A 13963-nucleotide genomic window follows, 5' to 3' on the forward strand; every position below is an offset into this window, starting at 1 on the left:
AACGCCGCCAACAGCGTAGAAATCGGTTCATTCATTCAAAAGTCATTGCAGTTCGAAATTTCAAAAATGAGTGTTTCATTAAACTTCTATCAGACTTTTCAGCTGCGAGAGCTCAAGACTTGATGAAAATTATATTCTTGAGCTCGGAAAGCTCAAAAACGTCATAAGTGCAATTTTGAGCACTTTATGACGAAATTAGTGGGATGTTGCAGAAATGGTTTTCAGAGTCAACCGTTTTCCTAATATTTTTTTTCGTCCATTGTTAAATTTTTAATTTACTTTCACATACAAATAGGAAAATCAGTGAAATTGAATATATTGTAAATATCATAGTTTGATTTAGAGAATTGTCTTATCAAGCTACGGTACAAATTTATACTACAATATATTGGGGTGTTGAAATCGAAACTATTGTGTTTAAAGATTTAGAGTGACTTAAGATATCGTTTTACTTTCTAAATTCTTAATAAATGAGTTATGGCGATCTGGTCACAGACAGCTTACATCGTTTTTTTCACTGCTGCAGCGTGACAAATCGTCGGGTCCAGTAACCATCACAGGTATTGGTGTTGGTGGCGTCGATAAGGTCATATGCAACCCACTTATAGACGATTCTTCACTAGATGCGAGCGAGCTTGTGAACGAACTGTTCGAGTTTCTTGAAAAAAGTGGATTAGCAAATTGCCCATTATTGTATTCTGAAATGATGTCAAAAAGAATTTCGATTACGATTGATTACCTTTGCAACATGGGAGTACATTCAATTTAATTTAAGATAGAGAATAAAAATTAGTAGTAGAGAATAAAAATTATGTAAACTTTCAGGCCATCCATTGGGACATAGCAGTAGACAAGAGCGAGCGGGACAGTGAGACAGTAGAGAATTCAGGCTTAGGCCCGTGAGGCCCGGGCCTAGGGCGCCAAAATTTTTAATATGACTAGAATTAGAAATTGATAGAGTTATCTGTAAACTCTAAGATGAAATTTGAAAGTTTATTTTATTGCGCTCTTACTATCAAAACATAGTCCCATTTTAAGTGTAGAATTTCTTTGTTAAAATTATTTATCAGGCAAGTACTAAAATTTGGATTATCTAACAAAAAGATGAAAAACTTTTTTTTTAATGCTAGCATATTATTTATTTACGAATTTAGAATTTTTCCATATTTTTCAATCAAAATTGTAACATTTGTTTGTGTTTCATTAATTCATGATGATAAATTATACAAGTGTCTGTGGACTCGTAAAATATTTTTTTTTTTCAATTTTTTTTGTAAAAATTTTATAGTTTTTTAGTTTTACGTAATGAAATTCCTCTAATGATAAGCATAATTGATCATTTAAAATATCGCTGCATGAATTTGAAAAGTTACAAAATTGAATAGGAATATAATACTGTTACGTTCTCGTAAATTTTAAATTTATTTAAAGTTTTATAAATCTATTTTAAAAATTATTACATAATTATTTAAATCATTTAATTATTATACGAGATATTTCGTAACGGAAATACCTCGAGATAACACATTTATAGAACGTCAACGCAGCCTAGTAGACTAATCAGTCTACGTTGTGGGTTTTGGACTGCGTTGATGTTCTCATAGGGTAACCTGAGATGCAACGTTGCTTAAATTCATTATAAAACTCATTGTAATTATTATTGTATGATGCATTCTGTCTCCAGGCTTCCTCTGGAACAGTCAGTCCGAGGACTTAGCAGAGGAGGAATCTCTGCTGGTCCGATGCTGAACCTGCCAATTCCTTATTAATAAATACTTCTTTTTTAATTGTCAATCGATTAAGGGGTTATATCCACTTGTGATTATCAAAAAATCGATTTTTTTTTCCTTTTTTGAATGTACATATATTCAAGAATATTCTCTGAAAATTTCAAATCGATCCGACAATTAGTTTCAGAGATATGAGCGTATTAGTAAGAACGTCTCCGAGCGTTCGAAAGTAGGCGGAGCACGAGCCGGAGTAGTAGCTGTTTCTGGTAGCTTCTATCCTTTTGTTCTCGATTTATAGTGTTTGAGACACTAATATAATAATACAAAAGATCTACTTTATACCTGAAACTTATTTTGAGGAGTTTTAGGTTAAAAATATGTGAACTCATCAGTTAGAAGTGATCTTTCATGTGGACAAGTTGTGTTTTTGTTCAGTTTATATATTTCTCAGTGTGTATAGTTTAATTAATTAAAGTCAAAAATGCCTCGTAAAATTAGCAGAAAAACTCGTAGAAATTCCAATGAAATTTTGTCTTGAAGAAAGAAACGGAAGAACGTTTTTAATCCGAAAACCGTGGAATATGATGAGAGCAGTTTCAGCGCCTCAGCAAAAAAATTTAAAGCGCAAGAGGAAATATGTGTAACTCGCGATATGTCAGTTGAATATAGAATTTTAAATTTTATAACTGTGTTTACGGCTATTAGTGAATATGTATTGTGTAAAACTTGCCATGAGCCAGTAAAATTCGACTTAGTTTTAAAATTGTTATCTTAGGTGATAAATGTAGTCCTCGTAGTATAAACTCTTGTAACTTTGTCAAACACTCGTATGAAATAAATCGACGCTTTATATTTGTGATGAGAACCCTTGGGTTAGGTTTGAAAGGTGCTACTCAATTTTGTGGGCTAATGTACATGCCAGCTTTTTTGCTCCAAACTTCATATGATATGATCGTTAAAAATATCCACGAATGTGTGTCACACGAAATTTTCACACGACTTACTCAGATATATTTTTCAGGTAATGATCGAAGGAATAAGGTTTTGGACAATAATTTCGATTTTTTAAGCCACTTTTAAGTGAAAAATTTGCATGAAAAACTGAATTTTTTTTTGAACGGCCGCCATTTTGTCAAAAATCAAAATTTTGCCTAGACTTTCGATCATTACCTGTACTTATTTATTACAAAACTAAATATTTTTGGTTTTTGGTTTTCAGATAATTTGGACCAGAGAGATCTTGTTCACCGCCAAGCACCTTTTTTTGGAGGTCTCTCCGCAGATCATCTACAGGAGCTAGGGGATCCAATATTTTATTAAATAAACCACTGATTGTTAAAATACATTAAATTTTATTGAAGTACATTTTTTCCATTAATGTATAAAATAAAATGCCTCTTTGGAAAAAATTCACAAAAAAACGCGTTTTTTCTGCCTCGCAAGTGGATATAACCCCTTAAAATGGGTACTTATTAAAACCTACAACCAGGGTTGAGAGCGCTTATCAGCGTTCCACCCTGGTTCCTTTACCTCGAGCGCTAGCCAGCGTTCGGGTATCCTATCCAAAAATATCCTAACTATTAACTCCAGGGTAAGAGCGCTTATTAGCTGTTCTCACTCTGGTAAAATCGCCCAGAGCGCTAGTCAGCGTTCAGGCACTCTATCCATTATCTACCTGTAGGCAGGTAAAACAAAAGTAAAATATTAAAATATATTTTATTTATAAATTAAAAATCTGAATTATCAAAACTTATATGTAAAAAGTACTTCGCGGATATATCAGTTACATGACACACCTGGAGTCTATCAACTTCCTAACGAGGTCAAAATCTGGACATTTACATAAATTATTTGAATTTAAAAATAAATTAGACCCAAAATTTGGGAACGTAACAGTGGTGCTGTGATCAGGATGTCACGGTGAATTGGCGAAGTGACTGTTAAAAATTGACAAAAGTGACTTTCAATATAAATTTATTGAATTTTTCAAATTTCATGTTAATTAAAAAGTGTTGCTACGGACCATTATTCTGTAAAAATTAAATTGTTTCGCGTAATATCGTGTTTCAGTGATGTCATCGATGTTTGTGAACTTAAGTTTAACTTAATATAATAAAAACAGTGATGATACTACTTAAAAATATTTTCATTCTAAACTTCTAATAAATTACTGTGAATTATTAAATCAAAATAATTCAAACAAAGAGTTGCTACGGAATATTTTATTATTTCATATAATTAAATTGTGATTTTCATACTGCAGTTGATAAATTACTTCAATGAAGTTTTTGGAGTTAATTTAAACAGTAATGAAAATTTAAAAATTATCAGTATGTTGCTTAGGGTGGGTCAAAAAAATCAACTATTTTTTTTTACAATTAATACGGAAAAATGGGTTACTAGGCACCTTAAAAAAATTCTCACCAAATATGAACTCTTAATTTTAATAGGAAGATCCTCCGCGTCGCAGTTTTTCATTTTTTTCTCAGTCCAATAGAAAAAAATTCATTCCTCATCATTGGTCGTACAGAAAAAATTTTTTTAAGAATTTTGTAGGAAATTTAATGCTCTACAAAAAAGGTATCTTATGTTTTTTCCGTAAACCTCACCATTTCACTAATATTGAAGATTTAAGATTGATTATTTTAAGTCAAATGTCACTTTTGTTTATGAATTTTATAACTTGATAAGAAATGGCTATTATTGAATGGGCAATAGAAATTTTTGTAGCAAATTAACTGCTCTATAAAAATGGTATCTTATGTTTTGGCGATTAAATTAATCGTTCAAAAGATATTCATCATCAAACTTTCATGTATATCGATTTTAAGAGTTTTTGATTAAATAATCGAAAAATTTCAATTTAATCTATCAGTTTTGAGAAAATTTCATTTTTTGTCTTTAATGTAAGTATTATTTGAATTTTGTTTTCAAAATTTTTATTCAATAATTCCAAACTTTTTATTTTTCATCATTAGAAATCACGATCATGTTGTTTGTTTATAACATCTTCAAAACGTCTTAAAAATTTTTCCACTACAGCTGTATAATGTCCTTGGGAAAATTTTTTCTGTAGAGAATTTTTGTTTTGTATTCTATTTACTCTGTTTCCCTAGTGAACTAGCGCCACCTACATTTTTCTTTATAGTTATATTGTTTTTATTTGTTTACATTTTCTACAGCATTTATAGTGTTTCCACAAGTTATGATCTTGTATATGTGATAAAACGATTAAATATTTACAAATTTTGCGGTCACTACATAAATTTATATATTTATCGAAAATATGGATAAGGAAATTCATTTGATCGGAAAACCCATGCAAAAAATTTCAGGACGTAAGTTGCCAACACTGAAAGAGGTTATGAGTGTTTTTTTTTATCAGCTCAAAGTGTTAAAATGTTCTATCAAACAAAGTGCTAAAAATGCAACTGATCAAGTTATTGAACTATGGAAAAACAACCAGATTCCGACTAGTGGATCAACTAATGTAATACAAAAATTCTTCGCTATCATAACCGATGGTTGAAATTGCAAAAATCTTTTGTGCGAAAAAATCATCAGCCCAAAACAAAAATGTAATAATATTTCAGAATGAAATCAAAGCATTATTTGATATTGTAGATCATAAATCAATAAAACTGCTTGATAATGATATTCGTGAACTATATTCAAATCAAAAAAGTGATACCCGGAAAGAAATTCTTTCAAATAACCCAAATAAATTAAACAGTACTATGAATACGATGGAAATAGATGAAAGTCGTGAGTATTTACAACATTTAATTATTATAAATTTTAATCAGAATTGAAAATAAATTAAATTGATTATAAATTATGAATAATAAAGTATATTATTGTTTTTCTAATTAATTATATCATAAATGTCAATATGTTCGTAGATGATAAATAAAAAACTCTTTGTGTTCCTTATTTGATGTCAAAATGAATGAGTTCCATATTTTTGCTTCCATTAATTAAATAACAACGCTTATTTTAGATTTGAATCAACCCTCAACCAGCCATGAGATTGTTCGAAGTGAGGAATCAGAGTCATCTTCAACCCTTACATTAAGTCAAGCTACAAATTTCGGTTCCGATTTAGAGTATGTGCCTCAAATACCGACAACACGAGCAAAAATAAATATTCTAACTCCAGAGCTTATTTCAGCACTCGACAGAGCTAATGTTAGTAGTAGAAATGCGATGATCATTATTGCTCCGTTCTATCAAGTGTTGGTGTTAATGTAGAAGATACAACTCTTAGTTATCGAACAATTCAACGAACTCGCATGCTCTTACGAAAAGACATTGCTATAGGACTAAAAGATAACTTCAAAGCTCATGATAAATATGTCGTGCATTGGGATGGGAAAATACTGAATGACATTTCTGAATTGAAATTTGTGGATCGATTACCGATTATTTTGACTGCTTTTGGTACTGAGCAGTTACTTGGAGTTCCAAAAATGAATAGTGGATCGGCAGAAAATCGAACAGCAACCATCTTGTCAACGTTAAATCAATGGGGTATTAATGGTTACATCAAGGCGATGTGTTTTGACACGACTGCGGTTAATACGGGTAACTAATCAATGATAAAATATTTAAAAGAAAATTTTATTTTCATCGTTCTAGTTGAATTGTTTTCATACATTAATTAAATTTTCGACACGTGCCCATTAGTTATAATTCTTTATTTATTTATAGATTTTAAATATGCGTTACAATTTTTATTAAATACAGAACTTAAAGTGTAATTATCTATTTTTACTATACAGCAATCCATCATGGTACATGTAAAGAAATTGAAAAGGCCTTAGGAAAAGAATTAATTTGGTTACCATGTCGCCATCATATTTATGAGATCATTTTAAGGAGTGCATTCGAAGTCTATTGGCCAGTATCATCCGGACCAAATGTTCCAATATTTGGCAGATTCAAAAAATTTTGGGACACATTCGATAAAACGAAGTATAAATCTGGTGTTGAAGATAGTATTGTTGCTAATATTATTACGAATGACAAAATTAATCTATCTTCATTTATTAAGCGATACTTACAGGTATTATTTAAATACAATTTTAAGTGTAGAGGATAATTTTTGATTTTTACGAATAATTGATTACTTTTGGTAGTTATCGCAACCCCGAGATGACTATAAAGAAATATTGGAATTGTCATTAATTTTTCTGGGAGAAATGCCACGAGAGCAAGTTTTCTTCAAGCGTCCTGGTGCAGTTCATCATGCAAGATGGATGGCAAAGGCAATTTATTGCCTAAAAATGTTTATTTTTAGAGATGAATTTGACCTTTCTAAGAAAGAATTGGATGGTCTTCGACAATTTTGTATTTTCATAGTTATGGTGTATGTAAAAGCTTGGTTTTCATCAACTTCTGCGACTTCTGCTGCTAATCACGACTTAGAGTTTATGAAAAATTTAATTGAGTACAGTAAAATTAATTCTTTAATTTCCTTGGCTACATGTGAAAAAATGATTTCACATTTATGGTACTTAAGTGATGAACTTGCTATTTTATCACTTTTTGATGATACCGTTCCATTAAACATAAAGAAGAATATTGTCGAAGCTGTTAAGACTCGCGAAGGTACAGATTCTAAAGCAAGAATATTTATTATTGATAGAAAAAATTTACATTTAATTCTGCAAAAAAATATAAGTGACTTTGTTTCTAAGAAGTCATTAAAACTTTTTGAGATCTTTGATCTACCGTATGATTTTCTTGACAAAAATATTGATTTATGGTCTACTGATAAGAGTTATAATGAAAATAAAGAATTTTTCGCACAATTGAAAGTTGTTAATGATGTGGCTGAGCGAGGTGTCGCATTAGTAAGTGAATATAACCAATGCTTAACGAAAGACGAAGAGCAATTTCAATTTTTATTGCAAGTTGTGAAAGAGCATCGAAAAAACTACCCTACTTGCAACAAAAAATTGTTTGAAAATAAATAGCTCAGTTGAAAATTGAAATAAAAAAACTTTCTTATAACTAATTGGACATTTTTTTCTCTAAAACTGAAATCATAATATATTTATAATGAACACTTTGCTTTTTTTATTGATAAATGATTAACTGAGCGATAAATAATGTACAATTTATTTTTTTAAATGTAGATAAAAATACTTACACATAAAAAAAAGCTTGAAAAACATTTTGAAGTTTCTCAGTTGATGAAAAAAAATTTTTTTTCGTGTGAATTTTCTCAAAACTGATAGATTAAATTGAAATTTTTCGATTATTTAATCAAAAACTCTTAAAATCGATATACATGAAAGTTTGATGATGAATATCTTTTGAACGATTAATTTAATCGCCAAAACATAAGATACCATTTTTATAGAGCAGTTAATTTGCTACAAAAATTTCTATTGCCCATTCAATAATAGCCATTTCTTGTCGAGTTATAAAATTCATAAACAAAAGTGACTTTTGACTTAAAATAATCAATCTTAAATCTTCAATATTAGTGAAATGGTGAGGTTTACGGAAAAAACATAAGATACCTTTTTTGTAGAGCATTAAATTTCCTACAAAATTCTTAAAAAAATTTTTTCTGTACGACCAATTAATGATGAGGAATGAATTTTTGTCTATTGGACTGAGAAAAAAATGAAAAACTGCGACGCGGAGGATCTTCCTATTAAAATTAAGAGTTCATATTTAGTGAGAATTTTTTTAAGGTGCCTAGTAACCCATTTTTCCGTATTAATTGTAAAAAAAAAAAATAGTTGATTTTTTTGACCCACCCTAATGTTGCTACGGACTATCCACAGATTCGGTAGAATCTGGCGCCAAGTTCCGTTAAAAAATTCCGTTGTAAACGGAGCGCCAGACTACCGACTGTGTTTACTGTAATGTTATGTCCAGCGAGGTCACTAGATTGCTCGTAACGCCTCTTCTGGACTGAAGTGTGAGTTGTACAACCACTAGAGTGCAGTGGAATTATTTCTACATAAACTGTAGATTCAACGGGATAGCTCACTGAAGTTAGAATCCCAAATTTTTTTCTTTTAATCTTTGATTTTTTTTTCTATTACGTTTACAGCTTTTCGTTTGTTCTTTATTATTCACTCTCAACATTTGATCGTTCTCCATTTATTTTAAAAAGAATTTATTAATAATGTACCTTTAAGTTAGCCCCCCTGTCGCATTTTTTAATATTTTGGTAGCAATTTATTCCTACTTCACATTTTTTATTTGTTGTTTAATTAACATTTTTAATTAGCTGTATGTATGCATTCTAAATATTTGCACTGCGCATGCGTCAACTTTACGTATATAGACTTTTAGCGCGGTCTTTTGAAAATTATAGTGACAAGTACATCTCATGTGTGAAAAATTAAAAAATTTACGGGTGTAATTTTTTAGGAATTACTATTTAATTAATTCAAATAATTAAAAAAAAATTGTTAGACGTCAGCCAATATCAATGTCATTAAGTAAATAAATAAAAAACTAATAAATATTCAATTCATTCTAAATTTCTTAAAAAATATCGAGAGAATTGTTAATAAATGCATGTACATTTTTTTTTTATTTTCATGAATACTACGAACTATTTAAAAAAAAAAAAAAAAAGAAATCCATAACAATTAACAAAAAATTTCAATACTTAAAATAAAACTTATTATAAAATTATTAAAAACTACATGTTGCCCTTTTGTCCTGTGACCTCTATAATTGAAATTACAAGAAAAATACACTTACTCTATTCACTGTGCTGGTCAATATAATTTTCAAAAGTCCACGCTGAAAGTCTAAACGTAAAGTTGACGCATGCGCAGCGCAAATATTTAGAATACAAATATTCAGCTTATTAAAAATGTTAATTAAACAAGAAATAAACAATTTGAAGTTGGAACAAAGGTTTTTTGTACATGAACAATCATAAACAGAGGTTATTCCCATTGGATAGTGTACCATTCTATGATTTTGTGGTCGTTGCCGATAGGTTGCATTGTTATCCAATCAAGTGGATTTCAAATAATTTTAATCTTTAGGTGAAAAGTCTTACAATTATGCGCATGGTGTATTGTGTCATTTACTTACAACAATATCATAATAACAATAACACTAATAATAAAAATTATGAGACTGAAATTAATTATATCGGTAATACCAAATTGAGGTTAAAAATAGCATTATCATTATTATTACTGAATGAATTATTGTTATTATTAAATTAATGTGTATTAGAGTATTAAATCCAAATCCACAACATTTTTAATTCAAAAAAATGTTAAAATTTTTAGTGTATATAAATAAAAATGTAAAATCCCTATTAATAAGATAGTTAATCGCTTTTAACCGCGGAGTTTACGCGGATCAGTCACGTTAAGTTTTTTAATGCTACTAGCTACTATGAGAGAAACAGAATTTCAATTTTTTTATTAGGATTTGATTATCAAAATTAACGAATAAACAAGCTATCATATCAGAATAGCTTTGCCTGCATTAATTTATTCATTTATGAATTTTCAATTTTGCGCGGGAAAAATTTAATTTTGAAATTAAGAATGTTAAAATACTTTATAAATACAAAATTTCTAGAACAAACTATCAAACAACTTCATATATGGATGGTTTTCAAACCTATTCTTTCTATTGAATTTCGATTTCATATGTGGATAGTTTTCAAACCTAATCTTTCAATTGAATTTCGATTATTAACTAGACTAAATACACAACAGGCTAAAGATTGTTTGAATTTTACATTCTTCCTTCAGGCCAGCAGTTCAAGATTTAGGCAATTCTCATTGGATAGTGTACACATTCTACGACTTTGCAGTCGTTACCTGTAGGTGGCATTGTTATTCAATCGAGCGGATTTCAAATAATTGTAATTTTTAGGCCATAGGTATTACAATTATGCGTATGATGCATTGTCCCCTTTATTAACAATAATGTCATTGTAACAATAACAATAATAATCATTATAAAAATGAAATTTATTATATCGGTAATGATAAATTGATGTTAAAAGTATCATTATCATTGTTTATCATTACCAAAATAATTATTGTTATTGTTAAATTAATGTGTAGTAGAGTAGAGCATTAAATCTAGATTAACAACTTTTTTAATTCAAATAAATGTTAAACTTTAACTATATATACATAAAAAATTTTAAATTCCCATTGATAAGCTAGTTAATTGATTGAAACCGAAGAGTTTACACGGGTCAGTCACGTTAAGTTTTTTAATGCTACTAGCTACTATGAGAGAAACAGAATTTTAATTTTTTTGTTAGGATTTGATTTTCAAAATTAATGAACTAATAACCTTTTATATGACAATAGCTTTACCTGCATTAATTAATTTATTTACATATTTCTAATTTTGCGCGGGAAAAGTTCAATTTTAAAATTAAGAATGTATTAAGAGGTGTGCAAAAAATTACACTTAACAAAAAGATACGAAATCCGAACAAAAACAGTTTCACTGTTAAAAATTGCGCCAAGTCCACGTTCATAAAACTCATCTCAATAACATCTGCACTTTGCAAAAAAAATAAGACTCGTTACAATAATTTTCATTCTATACAAAAAAAAAGTTAAATACAAAAAAGTACCAAGAAACCGTCATAATGTTGAAAAAATTGAAAAAAATTTGTGGAAAATTTTAAAATTAAGAAAAAATTTTTTTATCGTACTTGGCGCGCGTCATTGCGTACCCCAAATTTTTTCGGACGAATTTCAACCCGAGAAAAAACGATTTCGCTTGAATTTATGTAATGTAAATATGTATAATTATATATATATATATATATAATATCTTATCAGCTCTAATTATATATGATTTCATACATTGTTATGTTTATAGATTCACATCAGTGAAGTATACTCAACGAATTAAAAACACTGCTTACTGGATTAATATCAGTTTCAGTAAAAAAATCCGTTTCGAAAATTTTTTTCAGATTTTTAGTGAAAATAACTGTCAATATGGTAGTCTGGTGAAGATATCTGAAATAACACAAAATTTTTTAATTCAATTTTTTTCAGTTCCGTCATTAAGCTTTCATGAAGAAACTTGATCATGCTTCGTTTAATTGTAATTAAAACATTTTGATTGGCAATCACACCGCATTTTCTCAATTTAGTCGGCCATACGTTTTATTTTTTAGTCAACTCAATTTTCGCAGTGATTCCACTACAGAGTCAACGTATGCAGGCGTATTCACTTGTAAGCAAATTGCATAACCAAACAGGAGAGGGCGTTTTATTGAAATCATAAACGATGTGCGGAGAATTTAAAAATTTCAAATACGTATGCCATGTTGATTTTACCTAACTTTTGTTAAACGTATCATATAATAATATTTCATTAATTAGATTTATGGATTTTATAGGTTGACTTACTTATAAATGTTGAAACATTAAAAGGTTGTTCATGTATCCTGAAAAAATTTGGGGTACTCAATGTCGCGCGCCAAGTACGATAAAAAAATTTTTTCTTAATTTTTAAATTTTCAACAAATTTTTTTCAATTTTTTCAACATTATGACGGTTTCTTGGTATTTTTTTTGTATTTAACTTTTTTTTGTATAGAATGAAAATTATTGTAACGAGTCTTATTTTTTTTGCAAAGTGCAGATGTTATTGAGATGAGTTTTATGAACATGGACTTGTCGCAATTTTTAACAGTGAAACTGTTTTTGTTCGGATTGATTTTACATAAATCAAGTTTTTTGTTTGATGTATGATACAGTGATGTTAATCAAATGTTTTTTTCTTGTGGAGTGATCATCATTATTATCCACCAAATCTACGTGCATATCGCCTCAAAAAAACTGGGAACTCACTGGACACAAATTAAAGTAAGATTATTCTAATTATATTTTCACGGAAGTAATTTTCTTAATGTCGGAAGATGGAGGTCCATTTTCGAAGATTGATTCCGGCAACGAACTTGAAAACTCTATCAATGAGAATCGTTACTACGAATTAAAAAAAAAAATTTTTTTAATCACGATTTTTCGTGTAATTTCGCGATTTTATGTGACATGAGAGTTTTAATTTTAATGTATAATTACTCCAAAATATTATAAAAATTATGTCATATTTCATGACAAATAATATTAAAATTATTGCTACGGATAATTATCACGCGGATTGTAAATCTTTAGTATGATATTATTTTGTCTGAATTGTAAATTATTAAATATTAATTATTAATATTTTTAATAGTTTAAATCGTTCAAAATAATTTTGAATTAGATTTTCTTAAATTAATCTTAACAGTAAATTCTTATAGAAATTATACTGTGATATAAAAATTTTAAATTTATTGAGTAATAAGTAAATAATTTGACTTAATTAATTTTCTGTTTTGATTCGTCGAATTATTATTTAACATGGAGAAAAATATTGTTCATAAATTGTTCATTGCACGTAAATCAGCGATGAAATTCTCTTACATTATAAAATTGTTACTTAAATTTCAAGTATCTAATTCAGTTTTTTTAAATTAATTTATAACGAATTATTTGCTTAAATAATTTCTAAACGTATAATCGATATCCTAGAATAGTCATTGTTATTAATAATGATCAGGAAACATGTTTGAATTCAGTGCTGATTGGAAAAACCTGTCTCAGTAGAATAATTCTTATGTGGCTAATCGGTAGAGGTTTGATATCCTAGAATAGCTATTAATACTTATAATAGTCAGGATACAAGCCTCAAATTCATTGTAAATCGATAAAAATATCTATCTCAATAAGATTAAAATTTTGAGACCCTAGAATAGTCATTATTATTGTTAATGATCAGGATCCATGTCTCATTTACATTGTAGGTGGCAAAAAGTGCCTATCTCAATAGATTAATCGAGTCAATAAAAGTTTATATTAAATTAAAAAAAAAAAAAATTTATAATTCAATTACGCCAGTATAATTATAAAATTTTACTGTTCCGAATATTTATTCTATAACTAATTAGTTGTGATTTTATACTTTTCAAAATTTTCTAATTATCTTTAATGTAATTGTTAATTTAAATTTGTTTTCATCAACATCATTTCGAAATTTTATAAAAGAAAAGGTAATTGAAAATTCAATGTTTAATTTAATAATGAAATTATTCTAACGTCAAGTTTAGAATCTCATAATATTTTCGAGTTAAGTACTTTCTGATAAAATAATCTATCAGAAATGAAATTTTGGGTTCAAAGTTCCCAATTTGAAATTTGGCGTTCATATTAA

General features: G+C 28.6%; 1 protein-coding gene across 1 annotated transcript in view; it reads right to left on the reverse strand.

Annotated features, from left to right (window-relative positions):
* Window positions 1-274: 274 nt before the first annotated feature.
* LOC141527150 (ATP-sensitive inward rectifier potassium channel 12-like) overlaps window positions 275-13963 on the reverse strand; it is a 106173-nt gene continuing 92484 nt past the window's right edge. The window contains exon 5 of the mRNA XM_074242469.1: window positions 275-698. Coding sequence (XP_074098570.1) covers window positions 490-698 — 209 coding nt within the window. The 3' untranslated portion in view covers window positions 275-489. The remainder of the gene's footprint in view (window positions 699-13963) is intronic.

Source organism: Cotesia typhae, unplaced genomic scaffold, assembly GCF_013202065.1.
Source record: "Cotesia typhae breed Kobodo isofemale line unplaced genomic scaffold, CoteBio_Ctyphae contig_4, whole genome shotgun sequence".
NCBI classification, from domain to species: domain Eukaryota; kingdom Metazoa; phylum Arthropoda; class Insecta; order Hymenoptera; family Braconidae; genus Cotesia; species Cotesia typhae.